General features: G+C 41.6%; 1 protein-coding gene across 7 annotated transcripts in view; it reads left to right on the forward strand.

The window, feature by feature from the left end:
- The window catches only part of arap2 (ArfGAP with RhoGAP domain, ankyrin repeat and PH domain 2), a 176,490-nt gene that overhangs the window by 3,637 nt on the left and 151,649 nt on the right, over positions 1 to 21,204 (forward strand). For 4 of the 7 annotated variants that reach the window (XM_082526030.1, XM_082526031.1, XM_082526028.1 and 1 more), the window contains exons 2-7: positions 2,745 to 3,583; positions 4,912 to 4,991; positions 14,898 to 14,974; positions 15,294 to 15,358; positions 16,854 to 17,219; positions 17,993 to 18,062. In XM_082526030.1, coding sequence (XP_082382156.1) covers positions 2,808 to 3,583; positions 4,912 to 4,991; positions 14,898 to 14,974; positions 15,294 to 15,358; positions 16,854 to 17,219; positions 17,993 to 18,062 — 1,434 coding nt within the window. In that variant the 5' untranslated portion in view covers positions 2,745 to 2,807. Of the gene's footprint in view, positions 1 to 57; positions 153 to 332; positions 493 to 1,381; positions 1,577 to 2,744; positions 3,584 to 4,911; positions 4,992 to 14,897; positions 14,975 to 15,293; positions 15,359 to 16,853; positions 17,220 to 17,992; positions 18,063 to 21,204 lie in introns of those variants that run through there. The other 3 variants (XM_082526032.1, XM_082526029.1, XM_082526027.1) reach the window with 3 other exon arrangements.

Genomic DNA, 21,204 nt, shown 5'->3' on the forward strand with positions numbered 1-21,204 from the left:
GTGTGTCACAAAAAAGTCCTGAAAGTGTCGACACGTAGTCGCACGTGCGAGCCTCCGGTACCGCTCGCGCTCAGTGAAAGCATACTCCCGGCTCTTAACCTAAACGAAATTCCTCATATGTGGCTCTTATTTTTCTTAGAAACAAAAATAAGGTAAAAAAAATAAATCTGGTAATTCTTTCTTTTACATTCATCAGGTCCCAATCAGCCCAAATATCAAAGAGAAATTAAAAATGAATGCCGTGGAAGAGTTCGGGTCTTAGGAGGTTAATACGGACAGCTGAGTGTTACATTTTACTAGCTTTATCTTCGTCTACTAAAAAACCAAAAAACACACCGCTGAAACAGTGAAGGTGACAGCAGAGGCTGGTTAAAACATGGTAAAGGTTTGCGGGTATTTTCTGTGTGAAAACAGGAAGGGTTTGAGATTTTGGACGATGATTTGGACTTTGTTCAAAGTGGGCTGGCTGAGAGGATGTGCACATATTATGAGGTAGGTTGTGTGTGCATGCATGGGCGTGCGTCCTCTCTGACTCACTGCCTGCACTGTATAACCATACCTGTGGTGTGGGTGAAGTTGCTGGCTTGTGGGTGACACACACACCCACACAGACATACAACCATCTTGTGTTGGCAGCCATTTATTTTGTAGACACCCCCGCAAAAAAGTATAACTCTATTATGTCTACACAGCTTCGTGTGCCTTTGTGGCATGTGTGAGCTGTTTGTCTGTCTGCTGAACTTCTCCTTTTTTTTTGCCCTTTGCTATTGATCTGCACACCCTGATCTAACGTTCCACACTCCGGGCAGCAGCTGTGGATCAAAACTCCCATATCCTGCCTGTAATAATGTTTGCTTGCTTAACTGCGTGTGTGTGTGCCTTTTTATAGGTTGAAGTTTGTGTGTGGATGTGGAGCAGGTCAGGTTAAATGTGCTGGCAAGCTTCACAGAGTGCGAGCCACTACAGATCCCTGGGTGGTGCTGAGGCTTCCCAGTCCTCAGAAGGGCTACTCCACAGACTCTATCAATCCCCGTTATGAGGACAATACAGTCAAATATGATGTGGGACTGTGGAACAGTGGACTGCGTCACTGCCTGCATCCTCTCTGCTGATATCACACCAGAGGCTCATATCCCTCTCGTGATAAAAGCGATAAGAGAATCAGTTTCCGTTTGTGTTAATTTCATCAGCGTCTTGTTTTATAAATGACAAACACATGCAGTAACACCCCCCCCCCCCCCCCCCCCCCCACACACACACACACACACACACACACACAAAAGCCTGTTTACTTAAAAGCAGAAGTAACACTTCAGGTTGCCTGTGTGCTGCCGAGTTGCAACTCAAGAAGAGAAGTAGTCATGACAAGAGGTTGTTGATGTATCTTCCTGTGTGTGTTTGTGTGCAAGATAGAGAACTAGCAGTGAGAGACCAGTTGTGCCACTTAGTTCATCAGCCCTTCACTCTTAAGACTTGCTGATGTCAGGATGCAGACGCTTAAAAGTAGCCCGCCATTAGAAGGGTTATGATATGTTGGCTTTGAGCTGTGGTGCCTGGATTCTTAAACACAGTTGAGGTAAGTGCTCTGTAAAGGCTGTGCCATAGGGCCAGGCTGTGAAGGTGTACAGTGTTTCCTCATAGCTCTTGCTGTTTCCTGCTGCTTCATCCAGGAGTATTGCAGATGTGTTTCGTGTTATTTTGGCTGCATATAAGTATTCTCACAGTGACTTTAAAGAAGATATATTTAGTCACCTTTATCGCTTGTTAAGGCGGTCAGTGCCACCCTCAGAAGATCAAAAACTCCCACGGTCATCTTTTAGTTAAGTTTTTTGTGTATCCAGGTCGGATACAGGGTGAGGTTCACAGAGGGCCCGTTGCTTTGTTTAGTTGTGCAATGATTTTTTTATATGCTTCTGTGCAGCTATTTTTGTACCTCTCTTGTTGCCGTCATTTGCTTTTATTTTGAGTTTGCATTGGCCCCAAAAACCCCACCATACGTAAAGGAGGATCTGACTACAACAATAATGTGAGCAATATGTAGAGAAATATCATCATATCCAGAGAAATTTATTGTAACTCACTTCAGGGACCACATTAATGGGGAAGTGAAAATCTGATATCGTGAAATTCAGTTGTAATTGATTTGGAGGGTAAGATTGATGGCCGGCCACTCTATCATTAGCTGTTTTTTGTTGTGAGGCGATTGTTTTGGTTATTTTATTGTTTTATTTCGCAGTTTTAGCCGTCTCCGTCTTTGAAAATTCACCTTGGTAAATAACTATAAAGCACAACTGAAAGCGCGAAGTTAAAGGAACTGATAGTTAGATTGGTGCATATTACATGTGATCTTGCACTATTTTCTGTAAATGGCGATTGAAAATCATTTCTCTGTGCAGAGCAGACGCGCGTGTCTTCGCAAATATTTAATTTCCGGTTGCAAAATTGCCTGACCTTATTGATCTTTTAATCTAATTCTCAATAAGAAGTGAGTGCTAGTATCTTTCAAAATATTGATCTCTTTCTTAAACTGGGTCACGTTTCCATAGCCAGAATTGTTTAACACCATCAAACTGAACACTTAAAAAATTCTCTGTAAGTTAAATCCGTTATAGGTTTGGGAAATTGCAGCTTGTCGCAAAGAACCTAACTCTATATGTTAAATACTGTATGAGTTTGGAACTTGTCTTGTCTGTGGATTGCTTTACCTGTCATTTATTTTTCTCTCTTTTTGTTTTTACCTACAGAGTAAAGCTGGCCTTCTCCACCTTTTAAAAGTCTCCCCAATGTGGCAAACGTGGGTTTAGAAGATGATGTTTGCAGCTCCAGAGCCCAGCAAAGAGATCGTGGAGTGGCTCTCCAGCCTCCGCTTGTCTCACTATGCCCCGTTTTTCCATCAGGGAGGTTATAAATCTCTGGAAGACTGCATGGACCTGACAGAAGAGAGTCTTCTTGAGCTCAAAGTGCTGCCGACAGGCCACCGTAGACGCATCCTCCGGAGTCTGGAGGCACTGGGGTTCAAGCAGCTGAGTGGAGGGGAAGATGAAAGTGAAGAGGATGGAGCAAAGAACTTGAGGGAGCCAGTGCCATACCCAAGACATATCTTCCTGAAAGATAGAAAGAGGGGGGCATCATGTCAGCAACCAAAGGAACAGAGCAATCACGATTTGGAAGCAAGTCAGAGTTTACCTCCAGGAGCAGGACTGGGAGAAAAAGCTGAAAACCTTCCAAGGAGCAGTTACCTCGTCCCGCCTCGACCAGCCCCACGTAACCCCAAGAACATTCAGAAATCTGCACAGACCTGCCTGCCTGCTTCCGCATGTTCCAACAGCAGCAGCGAGTCCCTCTCCGCTTCTGAAATACCAGATCGAGAGATTACTACAGAAGATCCGTTGCATGGCACGAACTCCATCGCCTGTTCCGGTGACGATGGGGGTTTTCAAGGTGAAATGGTTGAAAACTCAATTTATGAGAGGCCGCCCAATTTAAATCCTCCTGTTGGTCAGAGGCTTAGTCGCTCCTACAAACTCAGGCACCGGCCTGTTCCTGAAATCCCAAATCCAACCACGGTGCCACTTCAGGACAGGTACTGCAGTTAAGTTCATTTGGTGTTTGTTTGACATTTTGGGAAATAGGCTCACATGAGTTGGATACAATACGAACATGTTTTTGTTAATTATAGAATTAATAAGCAAAAAAAGGCTCTAAAAAAGAAGGAAAAAATCAAAACACATATAAGAAAACCATATAAATGGATTATAAGTAGTCGATTAGCTTTGTTGTTTACTCTGCATTTGTGGTAAGATAAGCAGTTGGTAGCAGTAGTTTGAATATTTATGTTACAGATATGTAATTAAAGCCTCACCAACTGCTGGGGAAGTGTTAGCTATTTGCTTATTTGTTGGTGTCACCATTTATAACAGCGAATACATAAAGAATAAAGTAAATAAGATGATTAATGCAGCTGAAAGAACATAAATAATAATATAATGTGATCCTAACTGAGACGGAGCCCAGCCAACGTGTACCTGTTTCAATCGTTTAAAGGCCAGGAAATCTCCGAATTGGCAGTTGGATGCTCTGTGCTAGCTGTAGCTTGTTAGCTTTTGGTATAGGCTTTATGTTTACCCTACGTTGGTGACAAAAAAGATACTACTTGTTGGTTTGCTTGTGTTAATAGGAAGGTTTTGAACATCTGTACAGAGTGAAGCTAGCTATTTCCATTTCTTTAAATTCTTTTCTCGGCATAATCATCGACAGGATGTAGCTAAGCTAGCTGTTGCTGCTAGGGATCGCTTCGTGTCTAAACTCAGACTCTGTGAATGTAATCATAGTTTTTATTTAACTATTTCCTGAAACAGCTAACATCTTTATAAAGGAGTGTGCTTTATGTATTTTATTTAGTTTCAGTTTTTGTCTTTGGCAGTATCTTCATATTCTCTGCATGGCCACGAGAGGTACACTTCAATCTTCTTACGCTCAGCAAGGAGTACATTTTCAAGTCAATTCCCCCAAATGTTGAACTATTCATATAAGCAGAAAGTTTGACTTTACAAAAGTTTAGGAGCGGTTTTTAGGTCCAAATCAAACAAGTACAAATAACAAAGGCAAAAACACTTGGAGAGATGTGTTTTCATGCTGCCGTGCTAGGAATTAATGCAAAGGCAAATCTTTTTCTCATTGTTTTCAGATTTACACTGATGGAGAACCCGAGGCCTCTAATTTCATGTTCAAATCTGCAATCCGCGCGCATTAATATCTCTCTCACTGATGTACTTTTAAACTGTGAAACTAACTTTCAGACTTCCGCATCTCTTTTTCTAACGGCCTTTACGTGGTGTCACAGATTTTCCCACGTGCTGCTATGCTGGTTCTAATCCACTGATTTTTTTCTCTCTCCCTCTTCCTCCTCAGCGCACCACCATCGCAAACAACCAGCCCTGAACACCTAACCAGCTCCGATGGTCCCACCGGTGCAAACGGCATACAGAAAGGTACACACAGTCTTTCAGCTGCATCCGCTTTATCTCTGCCATGAATATTTCATTCCACAGTAGAGGCAGCAGCGGTGCTGTTGTTTGCCCGGATGAAAGTAGGGAGAGGAGATGAGGGGTAGTGCGTAGGTGGGGTGAGGGTGTTCAGAGGCTGGTGTCGTGGGAAACGCCGGCACCCCCCTTTTCAAGAGGTGATCTCACAGGGAATATGCTCTCTCACATCTTGTCCCTCAGCGAGACCCTGGTGTATATTTCTGTCACAGTGCTCTCCAAAGTTTTTTAGAAGTTGTTCAAGTTTGCTAACAGCACACAGACTTGTAGTACAACCATTACAAATATGTTTTTGAATCCGTCCCAGCCCTGTTTATTGGACCTAGTCGGCCCCGCCACCTGAAGTAGATGCACTCTCTCAGGATTATGTGATGCTCTTCTATGATGACAGTCTGTACAAATATGTGGTAAACACCCTTGAACGTGTCAGTCTTTTTGGGACCATATGTGACCACATGGTAACATCGCCCCTCGCAGCGAATCAACAGATTTCTGTCCGCGTTTTTTGACATTTCCTTTACGCTCCTTTCTTGTTCCGCGTGCCTTTACCGCAGCAGTCTCCTGGCGGTCTTGTTTTTCCAACGTCTTCTCTGTATGGAACAAGGCAGGGAGTGAGACTTGAGAGAAAGGCACGACAGTGAAGTGGGTTGGGAGGAACGAGCAGGGGAAGGATGCAAAGCAGGCTGAGAGAGACGGAGGAAGAGAGGGAGCCGAGACGGTCCCAGAGCAGGGAAATGAGGAGCTCGACTAGCAAGTAAAAAACTCCCTGCACAGCAAGGCCTAGCAAGGCGTTATTTGACATATCATTTTACCCAAGCATATTTGAAGAGTTTATGCCGAGATGAGAAACAAGCAGTGCAGTCTCACAGAATGATTGTTGTATTAAATCAAAACTTGCTACTGGAGGCTGGCAGAATTTTAATTAACACCTTCTCTCCTCCTCTCTAATTTTAAAATCTCATTAAGGACGCAGTTTTCTGTCTAGTGCTTCTCTATCAGCTCTACAGCAGCACAGCAGACTGTTCTGGGTCTTCACTAATTTGAATTAAAAAAAGTATCACTTTATTAGTTACACCTTGATACTACTATGTTGGACCACCTTCATAACTCTTTTTCCAAAAAGACAGCCTACCTCGCACCCTTAATGACGAGTTTGACACTAGGGCTGCCACAAACTATTATTTTAATAGTCGACTAGTCACCGATTATTTTTGCGATTAGTCGACTAATCGAATCGTGCATCCATTGGACGTAAAACATACAGCTTATTGCACCAGCAGCATCTGCTCTCATATAACTGTCATTAGCTTACAGCTTGAAGTGTTTAAGGTATGTGCTCACTAAAAATAAAGACAAGATGATAGTTGATTAAACTTTTGATGAATTTTGCAGATTGTGTCAGTGGAGTTTAATAAACTCAGCCGTCTGCTCCTTGCTATCTAAAATATAACAGGACACCGGAGTATATTCTCAAGCATCTCACACTTCTGATAATCAGTTTTCTGTTTGACGTTTATTCAGCTGTGTCAAAACTATAACTTTAATCTCAGCCGAACCGATTTACTCAGGAACAAATAAAACACTGAAAAAAGCCAAACAATAACATTTTTAAGTTATCTAAGTGACTTATATATGTTTAACCTGAGTAGCGAAAGACAGCGGGGGGTTTGAAAATGATTTGCTGTTCTCGCCGGCTCTAGTGAGCCTTGAACCCCGACTAGCTATCGAGCTGGTGGGTAACAGACGTCTCCGAAAACGTCGGAGCACTTTTACAAATATGTGGTGTCTTGATAAACCGAGCAGATATTTGAGGTTTACACAGCTACATTCTCGCCCGAAAATATGTTAAAAGTTTATTTTGTGACCTAGAAAGAATAATAAGAGTAATATTAAAACTAAGTAGCTGCCGCCATTGTTGGAAACTGGAATTGGCTGAGCCGTGCTATGAATTCTGGGATAGGTTGGGCCATACGCCCGACCCATCCTTCAAATCTGGGGAAAAGTAGGACGCATTTGTCGGCTGCATTTGCAGAAGTCTTAGAATTTGGACTAACTTTGTCGCGTCACTGTAACACAATCGGCCTACAAATGCGCCCTGCGAAGGATGCGGCCCCTGAATTTGGACACAGCTACGATACCGGAGTTGCTTCTTCTTCTTTGGGGTTTAACGGCAGCTGGCATCTTTGTACATGCAGTGCTGCCATCTTCTGTTTCAGTCCGTTATTACACTCTTAAATCCTACTTACTTATTCCTGCGTCTTTCAGGATCTTACAAGGCTTTAAACGACGCGTCGACTATTAAATATGTCGTCGACGTAATCGTGACTAGTCGACTAATCGTGGCAGCCCTATTTAACATATAAGTATATATCAATAAAGACATGGTTTGGCGACCATCTGGGCTTTTCAAAGGATAGCTGCATAGGCAGAGACCACCCTCACTCATTTCTGACCCAGTCAAGTTATTCTATAAGAAGGCCTAAAATATATCAGAAATCTCTCAATTCAGAAAAGAGCTTCAAGGGTTACTCATCGTTGGCTTATAGAGGCATAAAAAGTTACGTTTTGATGGGATAGATTCACCAAGGTGCTGGAGATTTTGGTGCATATTGACATGATAGCGTCACACAGTTATCAGGATGCGAATCTTCTGGTCAACCACACCCCAAAGTTGCTCTATTGGATCGAAATTCATTGACTGTGGAGGCCATTTGAGTATGGTGAACTCATCGTTGGGTTCAAGAAACCAGTTTGAGATGATCTGAGCTTTGTGACGTGGTGTGTTATCCTGCTGGAAACAGTCATCAGAAGATGGGTTCACTGTAGTCATAAAAGGATGGACATGGTCAGCAACAATACTCAGGTTGGGGTTTAAATGATGCTCATTTGGTACTAAGTGGCCGAAAATGTGACAAGAAAACATCGCGCACAACATTACACCACCAGCTGCCTGAGCTGCTGATACAAGGCAGGATGGATTGATGCTTTTATGTGGTTTACACCAAATTCTGATACTACCATCTGAATGTCACAGCAGAAATCATGTGTTGATCTTGCTGTGTTGACCAAATACTAAAACTAAGGACGTACTCTTTTTACTCTTTACGCTTTTTTATTATTATTTTTTGTTTCAACACTTGAATTAGTTTTAGCTAACTTTAATAACCTTGGTGTCAAACTACTGCACTTGTTTCATTTTGATGGTGATTGATAAATAAATAATCCTCAGTGTCTTATGGTACAAAGACAACTCCGTTTAGTCGTCTTTTTTGTTTTTTCATCGCCTTCGCTTCAGCGTATATATCTCTTGAACGCCTTGATGGAACTTCTTTAAAGTTGGCACACACATTCACTTGGATGCGAGGGCTTTTCATTTGAAGTGATTACTTGAAGTGCTGAGTTTGTATTGTGGCGAGTAGGCGTGAGTTATTCTGTGCTGGCAAAAAAATAGAAGAAAAAAGGAAGCGCTGCGTGGCTCTGATGGCTGAGCTGACAGGTGTTCTTCAGTTGGGCAGGTAGAAGTACAAAGAACAAAATTCAGGAAAACTAGATGCTGTGTGGTTCATGTGTAACTATAGAAAACTACTGAGGCACTCTGTCTTTGTGTAAAACGATACTTTAAGTTTATTTTCCGAGCAAATTGGCAAGAAAGAAGCAGACTAACACATATCCTCTGAGTTTTCATCGGGATCTGTGTTGATTCAGTGATGCCGAGAGGTTTTTTTGCTTTATTTACCTTCACATTAGATTAGCGATGCTGGTGACCGTCGCCGTGTTGGTAATGCTCTGGTCGCGCAGACAAACCAAAGCAATCGCCCTTATCAGATTAAAAGCATAATGCAGTAGCTTGACCAGACGTAAACACGACTAACTGTACTCATCAGACGATAGCAGATAAAAGCATGCTTGTAATACACTGATGCTGCAGATAAAATCACATCTGCTTCGAACAGTTAGCATGCTTACCGTGATGCAGTTTAAATGCTAATTTGCTGATGTACAACTGGTGTAATGCATGAATGGAAATCTATGAAATTTTTATGTAACTTATCAGAGATGCTGACGATTAAAAAAATGCACACAAGAAAGCTTGATGTGTAAAATGAAGATGAGTATGCACACTAGCTGCTATTTCTAAGTCAGCTATCAAGTTTGAGCAAAGGTGCGTTGTTCATTATGCAGCCTCCTTTGAGCTGTACTGAATCAGCTTGAGGACGACAGTCAGCTGGGTTTGATCTCATTAAAGGCTTGTTCAAGGAAATTAACTTGCAGGCTGTGACTTAAGTTTACACCAGAGGATTGCTCACCAGTGTGATGGTGGGACAACAGCATCAGAGCAGAGAGTGTCAAAAGTCAAATTGTTATTCTAAGTAGAGAGGGGCTCTCCAAGTGTGACACCATTGTTGCACTGAAGGTTTCCAAAAACACTCTGCACAAACTGCATCAGTTGTATCAGGCAGACCAAATGTGAGATCGTGCTCTCGAAGGATCAGTACATTAGGCTTTGCTAGCTGAAAGATAAAGAATCATACAGAATTTGTTAAATACATAACGCCACACTCCAGCCTGCAGAAATCCTGGTAAACACTAGGCTGTCTAGCAGAGGTCTCAGAGGATGAGTGGCGGTCTGTAAACCACTTCTTAGGGCTGGGAGGGGAGGGAGGGAACGAGGCCAAACTCTGGGGGTGGGATAAGACACGCCAGCTTTTCGCAGAGGATGAAAAGTTCCTGTTTACTGAGAATCCGTGTTTGGGATTTGTGGCACTAACAGAAGAGTGTATGAATTTTCCTTTGTACAAAACTGTGAGATTGGGCTGTCACAGTGTGAACCTGCTGACTCGCAATATGAAGACTGCAGTTTCTGTGTGTTCAACCGTAAATGAGAACAATGTCTTGAAGTGTAATTAAAAGCTACGTTGTGACACCTGCAAAATGCTGTCCTTTAAATTAAAATCTTTACTTATAAACACAGTTAAACCGTCTTGCACTGCAGCAGAAGAGGAAATGAATCATGCAATTTACAAGCTGATTCTCAAAATTAAAATATGCATTTCGAAAGCCACAATTTCTCAGTTTCAGCAAGTGGAAGCCACATTTCATTAAAGTAAAACTAGTATTATTGCGTTTTACTTTAAATTAAATTTAGGAGTTTTTTCCATAAATTTAATATGAGAATTTTCATGTAGTTTTTCCTAAATATATAATTTAAGAATGTGTAGTTTTAATTCATCCAGAAAACCTGTATTATTTATGTGTATTTGTCATTTATAACAAGTCAAACAGGGAAACAGCTGACCTGCTAGATAAACAACCAAAACTACAAAGGTTAATACCCTGTACTGAAACAGTGGCCACATTGATGCACTACTGTAAGTGCTGGACATGTATATGCATCCATTTGCCTCCAGAACCTGCTTTGTGGCACAGACTCAACAGGGTGCTAAAAACATTTCTCTGAGATTTTGGTTCATGCTACCCTGATAGTGTCACACAGTTGCCACAGATTTGTCAGCTACACATCCATGATGGGAATATCCCGTTCCACCACATCCCAAAGGTGCTCTATTGGATTGAGAACTGGCTGTTCTCAAATGGCCTCCACTCACTGATTGAGTGATGGTCACTGTCAAGAGATGATTTGAACTTTGAGACATAGCGTGTAATGCTACTGGAAACAGCCATTGGAAGATGGGTACCCTCCAATCAGCAGCAATACTCAGGAGTTTAAGTTACTGTTGCCTTTCTGTTGGCTTGAAGCAGTCTGACTGTTCTTAACTTACCTTCCCCTAACAAGGCACTAGATACTTTCTCTATTTTGGACTATTCTCTGTAAACCCTCGAGTGAACATGGGTGATATAGCCTCAAGCTTATAGTTCAAGAAAACTCAGAATAACAGTGGTATTTACTTCTAAGTGTAAGTAAATAAAGGAGATTTTTCATCCTTTTCCATCAAGCTCCTGTCAATGATGGCACACTTCTTAATTTGACGTTTTAAACCTATTGAAACAAGGTGCCAACAGCAGCAACGTTATAGTACAGTGGTAATGACCCTGTTTTAGAAAACATTCTGTATATTTTGGATAGTAATTTGGGGGTTTTAAGAGTAAGAAATTGAACCACACTTGGTGGTGTTTGTAGTTCAACTTGACCCGGTTTAAATTTCTTTTTTACTATGGATTTAATTTGTTGATATTCTAAAAATCTTTTGTTGTTGATCCCATATTGTGTAACTAGTCCGTCAAATGAAATAAATTCTGTTCCTTCTAGTATATGTTCTAAATATTTGATTCCTTTACCACTCCAATCTGAAAAGTTTATCATATCATTGTTTTGTAATATGTCAGGGTTGTTCCAGATAGGTGTACGTTTGCATGGGATTAATGAAGACTCCATCAATTTTAGAAACTCCCACCATGCTGTCAGAGAAGAGCTGATGTTGATGCTTTTAAAGCATTCATGTCGTTGGATGTTTGAGCTGATAAATGGTAGATCTGAAAAAAAACAAACAAAAAAACCAGTGGTAATGACCCAGCATAAGTTAGACATAAGCACAAAAGCAGCCTAGGCAGATTTTAATTTAGTGTAAGAATATCTAAAGTAAGTTGGCATAGTAATTCATTAGCAGCTGCACAACATTTTCACATAATGAAACATAAATATGTTTTCTGCCTGGGATGTTGAGCCTTGGGTCAAGTTTTTTGACCAGCTGCTTAAAGACCATTTGCGCTTTCTGTCATATGGCGTGCAGCTAGCAAGGTTATGTGATTGGATTACATTTGGGTCGCACATCAGCTGCATCACCAGTATCTCCTCCTTCACAGCCCGGATTTACTCGACTGTGTGCCTTTACCTCAAGTGGTGAAACGTGTTAGTTGTTTCAAAGCAAAAGCGGTTTTCTTTCATATTTTGAAGAGTATTGTGCTTTGTCGTAAGATACAGTGTTGCCAACTCCTCAGTAAGGAAAATCGCTATTAGTTGTCCTAAAAGTCGCTAGAAGTCGCTAAATGACGTCATCGCCTAATTTGCATAATTGGTCATGCTAATCTAATTATAACCTATGTTGTTGGAGAGAGAAATAACATCGTGGAAGAGACATAAAGTGAGTAAAAAACGTCCTTAATGCATTTAGAGTTTATTTAGAACTACAAATTAAATTTCTTTTAGCAATTATTGTTTTTTTTTTTGTCACAATTCCAACCCTGCTCTTTTACCCGGGCTTGGACCGGCAAAAGTGACCCGAAATTGGCACTCTGGTGGAGTTACTTTGTGTGTGTGTGTGTGTTTATACGTAGTTTTAAACCTTGTGATCCACAAAACAGCATAAGAGTTGTTGTGGCTATTTTTGTTGAATGTTTATAAAATGCAATTTGTATTCATTTTTGTTTTTTCTTTAAAGGTGTAAGAATATACTGACCTAGTTTTGTTATGTAAATTTGTAATTAATTTTATTGGAGAAGCTTTTGGAAAGTGATTGGTTTATTAGCTTATGGACCCTCCAATTAATCAAGAGATTAAGAGCACCCTGGATGGGTGTGGTAAAGAGGTTTTTTGTTTTTTGTTTGCCAAATGTCAGATGGGAAGACGGGAGGGTTAGAAAATGATTTTTTGACCACTTTTGTAGTTGTTAAAGCAAATTAAGTTAACTTTAGTTTAATTTTAAGTTTTAAGAACAAACGTTCTAAAACAAACCTCCCGTTGCCACCCACGGCCTTTTCTTGGACTTTTTTGGTGTTTGGAACGTAAAAGGCCACGACAAGAGTAAAAGAGTAAAAGAAGAACTGACTGGGTTACAGCACCCGCTGCTTGTTGAGAGTAAAAGCGATACGGGCTTTCACGTCTTTTTTTAGCGACAAGGGGTCTGAAAACTCGCTAAATATAGCGACAAAGTCGCTAAGTTGGCAACACTGGGAAGATATTCAAGTAGCTTCCTCTGTATATTTTTGGAGGCAGACACACCCACGCTTTTCTCATAAATGCCCACACTACGTAATGTAAATGCAATGTAAATGCATCGCAAAAATATTGCTATTTTATTTAAATTTACATTGGTATTATTGTGAATGATATGATATGGTACAGCGCAACACTAGATTCCCACCTTCAAAGTAGTGTAAATCACCTTGCTTCACTGTAGTTAGCTGTTTAGCACGCAGTTGAACAGCTGAAGTAACTCTAGCTAATAAGGTTAGCTAATATTGTTAGCTTGTTAGCATGCTAACATTTTCTAAACGGCACTAAATAAAGGCCTCTCTAGTTAATCTTATTGTAGATTACTTTGTAAATTAATCTTTTCTTGTACAGAATTAGAAATAAACTTTTACAGTAAAAAAAAAAGATTTAAATGTTAGCTAGTAAAGCAGTGCTGTAGAGTTTCATGCTTTAAACACTGCTAACTTTAGGGAAGCAGTGCACCAAATAAACTGTTTGGTGACTAATTTGAATTCATGCCGTTTCAGTTCCGTGTCCTCCCTGCTCAGCAATGAGGTGTCACAAACAAGTAATAACAAAGTAACCCATAACACCCCAACGTAAAGACAGGAGAAACAAAATAATCTCCACGCTAACACCAAGCTGTTGGTTGCATCTAAATCGTTTCCCAGATTGCGACTTGACAGTCTGCTCATGAGCAGATAAAGAAGCAGAGAAACAAATGCAGAAGCTGGCAACCGATCCAGCGAGGGAAGAGTAGAGGGAATCAGACAGGAATTGAATACAGCGGCATCTGACGGCCCTCTGAGAGACCCATGAGTGGCCTGAAGGTCGGCTGATGGATGATGATTGATGGTCGCTATCTGCGCACCAAGCCTCTCTGTGGAGAAGGCGACTTTGTTGGAGTGGATTCTGTCATCAAGTAAATTGACCTCTTCATAAAGCTTACCGTGCCCTCTGTGTACTTCGGTAATGGGCTGCATTGTTTGGAAGTGTGTGTCTGTAAGGATTTCAAAAGTAGTACATTCATGTCCGTAGGAGTGCGAGTGTCTACGTATATGGCTGTAGATCCTTTTAATGTCTGTGTTTGTCTCGAGGCGTCTTTACATGTCCGAGGGTGTTTCAATCTTTGTACGCCACTGTCAGCGCGTATATCTGCTCCTCCACCCGTGTCTGTGTGTGTGTCCAGCCCTGTGGTGGCGTCTTCTGGCCCTCACAATCCTCAGGAGAGGGCGGCGTCATTTTTCACAGTGACAGGCAGCAGCCCACGCAGGGTGGCCCGGGGTCTCCAGACTAATAGCGTCTGGCCGGAGTCTCTACGCTCTTCTTCTTCATCTTTGCTTCCACCGACCACGGTCCCTGCAGGAGCCCAGACAGAGAAATGTCTTGGCAGCGAGGACCGCACTTTCATTTTGTGTGTTGGGATGAGGGCCGAGGCAGAAACACAGGCATGCTGAAGCGAAATTTAATTGGTGTATTTGCTTGCACGGATCAATCGTTGACACGTTTGCTCAGATCAGTGAGTTAGTCTAATCCAGGGCTGCCCAATCCCAGTCCTCGAGAGCTACTATCCTGCAGCTTTTAGATGCATCCCTACTCCAACACAGCTGAATCAAATGAATGGCTTGTTATCAGGCCTTTGCCAAACACGATGGCATGCTGAAGAGGTAATCAAACCATTTGATTCAGCTGTGTTGGAGTAGGGATGCATCTAAAAGCTGCAGGACGGTAGCTCTCGAGGACCGGGATTGGGCAGCCCTGGTCTAATCAAAGGACACTATAACATCTGAGTGATTAAAAATTGAACTGGAACAATCCAGTTAAGCTTTCTACTTTCAAGCACCACGTTTAGGCTTTCACACTGTGTTTTGCAAGTGTCAGTACCGTGACAAACCACCATCGTGTTGTCTCTGTGTCCTTTTTAGCTCCACTTCAAAGAACCCTGACGCCTATTGCTCCCTACGGTGAAATATTCCTGTTCAACACCCCCAAAAGTGCTCCGGTAAGACAGCGTACACTCCCACTACTGGACAGTGAGTAGCAGCTCGCCAAAGAGGAACAGACATTTCTCAGATCTTCGACGCTATCTTCGGTGTTTCGGCTGCAGTCCGCACACTCAACTTCCCTCTCAGTGTTAATGCTGTCACTGTAGACACACAGAGTGTAAAATGTGCTCGTTTCAGCTTGCCCCCTGAGGTTAATAGAAATGTCACCTCGCTGCTAAAGTTAACATAGTTTAGTGCACCGAGACAATAACTGTGTCTGACTGAAAGATGGACACCTCCTTTTCATCTGATGCTAATCTCTGCTGTGTTCTCTAGGACCAAGGTGCTAAAGAAGAGCCCCACAAGGGTTTAAAGGACAAGATAAAACGGAGGAAACAGAGGTATAGTATGCTCACGTAATGCTGCTCCAGCCCACTCTGGATATACACACAAAGAAATCCAGATATTTGAATGAAGACTGGGATTCATACACTGCAGATTTTGTTGTATAATGGCATGTAAAGTGCTGATAACAGTATGTGGCCACTTTGCATGAGAAAAAATAACTATTGTGATTAGCTACACTAGAAATATTTAATATATATGTCCTTCCTCAGATTTGTGAGAATGGGCCTTCTTAAAGAGGCAGAACACCGAAATATCAATTTCTTTCTTCTTCTTTTCCTTCTTGCTGCCATCCTATTTAGGCTGCCTTAAGTTTGCAGGTATTGGCTGCAGAGATCTCTCTTCTCCTGAATGTAATGAAACCAGATTGCACTTGCCTTGTGCTGGTGAAAGTGCCCCTCCCAGGTTTTACTGCAGCAGTGTTTACAGAAAGCAATTTCATGTAGGAACCATTTTCTTTATAGCCAAGCTACATTCACCAAGCAAACGAAGCATGCAGCCTAGCTAACTTTGCAGCTCAGTTCCGGAGAACACCATTATTCCAGTACTCCTGCTAGAAACACGTGCCTCTTGTCACACTTCAGTGCACGCTTCCCTCTGCCCAGTGACACGGTCGGTTCAATAGAAAGGAAACAGTTCCCACATGAAACTGCTCACTACTTGATTGTGTGTAAGTGAAGGCAGCCGTCTCTTTAGTGACGACAGAACCGAGGAACTCGTACAGTCTACATAGATAAATATAAATACTTCAGGAGGCAATTAGCCTAGCTTACTTTTGTGCTGTATGGTTTTTTCTGTTTCTTATGCTGATTCAAACAGTTTAAGAATCAGTTAGCTGAATGACATAAGCAAATAATTAACAAGTTAGTAATTCCTGTCAAAATCTGCTTCAAAACAACATTTTTGATGTCAATGAAATAAGGGTATTCCAAAAATGTCATGTCAGTCACATTGTTCTCAGATTAAGAAGCCCCGCCCACCCTCTATTCCAAACTTGGTTTTAGTAGATGAGCCAATCAGGAGAAAGTGAAGGCTTAACAAAAAGTAGCTGAACAATGGCTGCACCAAGGCCTCAGAATAATATAATTCAAAATTATTTTAAGCTGTAGATCATGAAAAGCTACTCTAATAGAGGCAACCATTCATCGCGGATGGCCGCCCCTTCCTAAGCCTGGTTCTGCTGAAGGTTTCATCATGTTAAAGGAGAGTTTTTCCTTCCCACGGTCGCCTGTGCTTGCTCACAGACAGTTATCTGATTGTTGGACTTTTCTTTGTATTATTGTAGAGTCTTTACCATAAAATATAAAGCACCTTGAGGCAGGTGTCATTGTGATTTGACCATAAATAAAACTGAACTGAACTGAAACCTGGAAATAAGCACAATTGGGTCCTTTTAGCAAATCAGCATTTTTCTCTTAACATGTGATGCATACACAAGGTAATTCCTGATTAACTGCTAATGCCATCTAACTATTGATGTCCTCTGTGCAGAAAAAAGACACCACTGAAGAAAGAGTCCAAAGGAAAAATGTCTCCACCAGCTCCAGCTATTCCAGACCCTTACGGGGACGACTACTCCACAGTGGACGAGTGTGCTGCCGTTTTGCCGCAGGCATGTGTGGACCAAAGTTTTTCCAAGACCCCTGACCCCGCTGCTGCTGTCGGTCCAGCTGCCTCCGGCTCTAATAATAAATCCTTGATCATGGTGAATTGTGACCTCTACTCACAAGCTGCAGACTCTGTGGGGGCTGCAGAGAAAAGTGGACTGCCTGATATTTCTCCATATGCATGCTTCTATGGAGTCCCCAAACGGCAGGTGCTCAAAGTGGGTTGGCTGGACAAGCTGTCACCTCAAGGGTAGGTTACACTGCTTCATACTAGTATTTAGAGGTAGCTCTACATGCATGAAGGTCAATTTTTCTGCAGCTCCACTCTGCCTGGAGGATATTTATATCCTCTTAAGATCAGTGCAGGTTTAGTGTATATACTGTTTTTTTACACCTCTGAATCCCAACATGCATCTCAAATGGCCAGAAAACTGTTCTCTAATAAATTTTGCACTCTCTGCTTCCCCGTGTGTCTTCTATCTCGGATGATTGCTTAAAACTGATAAATGGTATTGGATACAGAAGCAGATCTATCTTTAATGCAAGGCACTATCGAAAGGAAAGAAAAAAGAAGATGGGAGATAACTTCGTAGCATTGAGATGCACGATATGTCTTATTTCAGTTCGTTCAGCTTTCCTGTCAAAAACTACATTTTCTTTTCCCCGTGTCTCCCTCGGTGCTGCACGTTCCACTGTTGCTTGAAGCCACAGCTATCAGTCATTTGCTTCCTTTTTATATTCTCCTTCCTCACCTGATTAGCATAACTTTGGCAAACTGCCCTTGGGCTGTTGAATATTCAAATTGGAAGTGGCCATTTGTTTTGATTATGCTAATTGACAGCTGTTGAAACAACTCTTGACATTAATGAAACAATGACACTCTTGATGAAATATGAGTACCTGTACAGAGCGGATCACTGACTCGCTGTCCTGAGATTTGGGGATTTCGCTTGATTTCTTTTTTTGGTTAATTACTTTGTGAGTGTATCAAACACATTTCTGCTTCTCTTTTTTTGTGTGCAGAAAATGTGTTTTTCAGAGGAGGTGGGTGAGATTTGATGGTGAGAGTTTGACCTACTACAACAACGACAAGGTAGGTAATGGGGGGAAATACGGCCTTAAACGTCTTGCTTTGCCAAACTTTTGTCTTCCTTGTGTCCTGCTGACACATCCTCCACTGTCACACTGGCAAAGTCTGCTTCATTCCTCTGTGCTGCGAGCAGCTGAGCCAAGTTCCTAAGTGTTCCCTTCGTTCTCTCATTGTCATCATTATTAGCTTGGCAGAGTAAAGAATGGGGGCAAGGACAGAGCGACATTACACCACGCATGATGGACCAGCACTCTCTGTGCCCACCCAGCCATACAGTAAAGTACATTGATGTTGGCACCTGACCAGTTCTCTGGGAAAGAAAGATGGAGAGGGAAAGCCTTCCTCAGCATTTCTCTGTCCCTTTCTCTTCTCTCTCTCTCTCTCTCTCTCTCTCTCTCTCTCTCTCTTTCGTTTTATTCTCCCTACATCTTAAATTTCGCTTAGTATTGCCTAACTCATCTTCAGACGAAGAGAGAACTGCGTCAGGGTTGGGTGAGAGTTGTAAAAGATACTACAGAGGCTGCCAACATACATGCAAGCACTGGTTTTCTTCAGCATTCAGTCACTTAAAACATTGACTGAATGCTGAATCATTTAATAGTTTTGATAAAATGCAACAGTGAATCAAACAATTTTTCCATCGACCTCCAATAATTTCTAAATGATACAAGTTCTGTGAACTGGCAGACTGAAGACCGTATTTATTGTCGCCGTTATGCTACATCTGTGAGGTAAGCAGGCTTGTCAATGGGTAGTGATGTGTCATATCTATGTCAGAACCATTTCCATCTTACCTTTTTTAGGAAATACAAAGAGATTTTCAAAGTAAGACATGTCTGAATTTAGATTAAGTAAAGAGTTAAACAAAATGTGGAAATATGACCGAGCTATAGATGGTAATGGTTAAAACAATTTTGAGTTTGAGAGAAGCTTAATTATAGTAGTACTGAAATCACGTCAGTTCCAAATTGGAATCTAATCAACCGAAACCCATTTATTATTCCACATATAACTTTCTTACTTTGTGTTGGGGTGTGTAACCTTGATGTGTCCTCAGCCACTCAATACAATATTGAAAAGTCTAAAGCACGGGTTGTGGAGTGCCGCATCAATGAGCTGAACTTAGTTATGCGCAATATTAATTTTAACTCCTTCAAAGCTTATTGATGCGGCCCTCCACAACAGTCCCAGTTTCTCATGTGTCCCCTTGGGAAACTTGATTGCCTACCTCTGGTCTAGAGGATGAATCAGAAGAGAAAACAACAAATGTATTTAAAACATAAAAACAGTATCAGTTTTTTCATTCGAGGGGTTGCAAAGCGGCTTTCAGACATCCAGCAACTGTAAGCAAGGTAGAGAAGCTTAAATGTCATGCTCTGTATTGAAGTTTCAAATACACATAGAAGCGTATTGGGTGATGTGGAAATGCATTGAAATGAGCTGATCTGCAATGCTTTAAATAAGCTTGAATTTTGTAACAATGCTAGAATTTTAAGCTCGATACTGATACTCAGTGTGTTGTGTGCTGTTTTTAATGTCATAAGGGAAATAAATGACACAAAAAAATCAAGACAAATTCCACAAAAATATTGTTTTATTATTAGCCATAGCTGCTAACTTTTAATGCTAATTTAGTTGACAGTTAATGTTGGCTTTGAGTAATAGCTAATAATTTAACAGCTAACATTAATGTGTTTGTTTACTAGATCAATATTTATGATAGCTGCTTTAAAGTTGTTAAAATGGGAGCTTTAGTGACTTCCAAATTCATCATAAAATGTTGTTTAGTTTTCTGAATATCCACTGCTGTTCATGTGTTCAGCTTCTAGTGGAGGGAGGGGCCGTGTGCCTGTCTGTCTACAGCGGTGCTGTGTGAAGTTCTGAGCCAACTGTTTATTAATCTGAGAAGTGATTTCCCGAACTAAGTGTGAACTTAAAAAAGGGAAGTATTCCTACATAAAGCTAAAACTGTTCGCTATCAAAGTATAACATCCTCCCAAATCTCTATGCAAAATCTACATGCTCGCTTGTACCACAGTCAAGAAACTGTTATTGAGATTAAATATTTTCTGCATTCAGAAATTTTTTTTGTTGCAGTACATTGGATATGATTAAACACACACATCAGTTTGGGAACCTGGGAGCTGACTGATAGTGGAGCCTGATGGGAAAGGCAAACATTAAATCATGTATAGAAGGAGTTGTTGGATACATGGTTAGAGTATGTGGAATTTAGCACAGTCAAACTTTTTATTATGCAAGTCTTTTAGTTTCAAGTCTGACATAATGTGCTTTGCCATTATGCTCTCACTAATGACCACTGGATGTGTTTTGCAGTAGGAACAGGCATATTTACTGCGTGTGTGTGGATGTGTGTTTGAGCAGTGACCCCATATCCTCCTCCTAGGGCCAACTTGTTTTCGCTGCAGCAGCATTGCACAACATCACAATCAATGATGTGGGACCTGTCTGATGCCTGCTCGTTAATCACTTACTAATTATAGCTCTCCATGCTCTCTCGCTCCCTTTGCCTCTCTCTCTCTTTTTCCCCTCGTTTTCCCATTCCAATGCATATGTCGCTTTATTTATCAGGACACGCTCCATCAACAGCAGGGCGGGAATCGGCAGGGAGGCCAACGAGTCAGCACTTTATACTCTGTGTCACTGTCGGTGCAGGGATGACAGTCTCTGGAAAGATGAAAGTTTGCTTTAATGTGTGTGTGTGTGTGTGTGTGTGTGTGTGTGTGTGTGTGTGTGTGTGTGTGTGTGTGTGTGTGTGTGTGTGTGTGTGAGCGAGCATTGTTGTTTAGACTTTTAAAAGTATAAAAAGACTTCTAAAGCCCTGCCAGTGTGACTCTCCCCTGTGAGACAGTAGAGGACTTCATCATGTTTTGGGTGAATGGAAAGGTTGAGTACAATGTCTCTGTCATCCTTGCTTTGTGCGGCCAGCTGAGGCTGCACCACCCAGCATACCACCCACTGCCACCTCCAGAGGGTTAGCGCGGGGGTAGAAGAACATTAAAAGGAAGTCTCTCAGCACTGGTTTATGTCAGAAACTGAACTATGAGTTGGTGGCTTTCTTTCCCTCGCTGTGCTGAGACGTGTATTCTTGTGACTACAAAAAAAAAATGCTGTACTCCTCAAG

Source organism: Aulonocara stuartgranti, assembly GCF_965226115.1.
Source record: "Aulonocara stuartgranti genome assembly, chromosome: 3".
Taxonomy (NCBI): Eukaryota; Metazoa; Chordata; class Actinopteri; order Cichliformes; family Cichlidae; genus Aulonocara; species Aulonocara stuartgranti.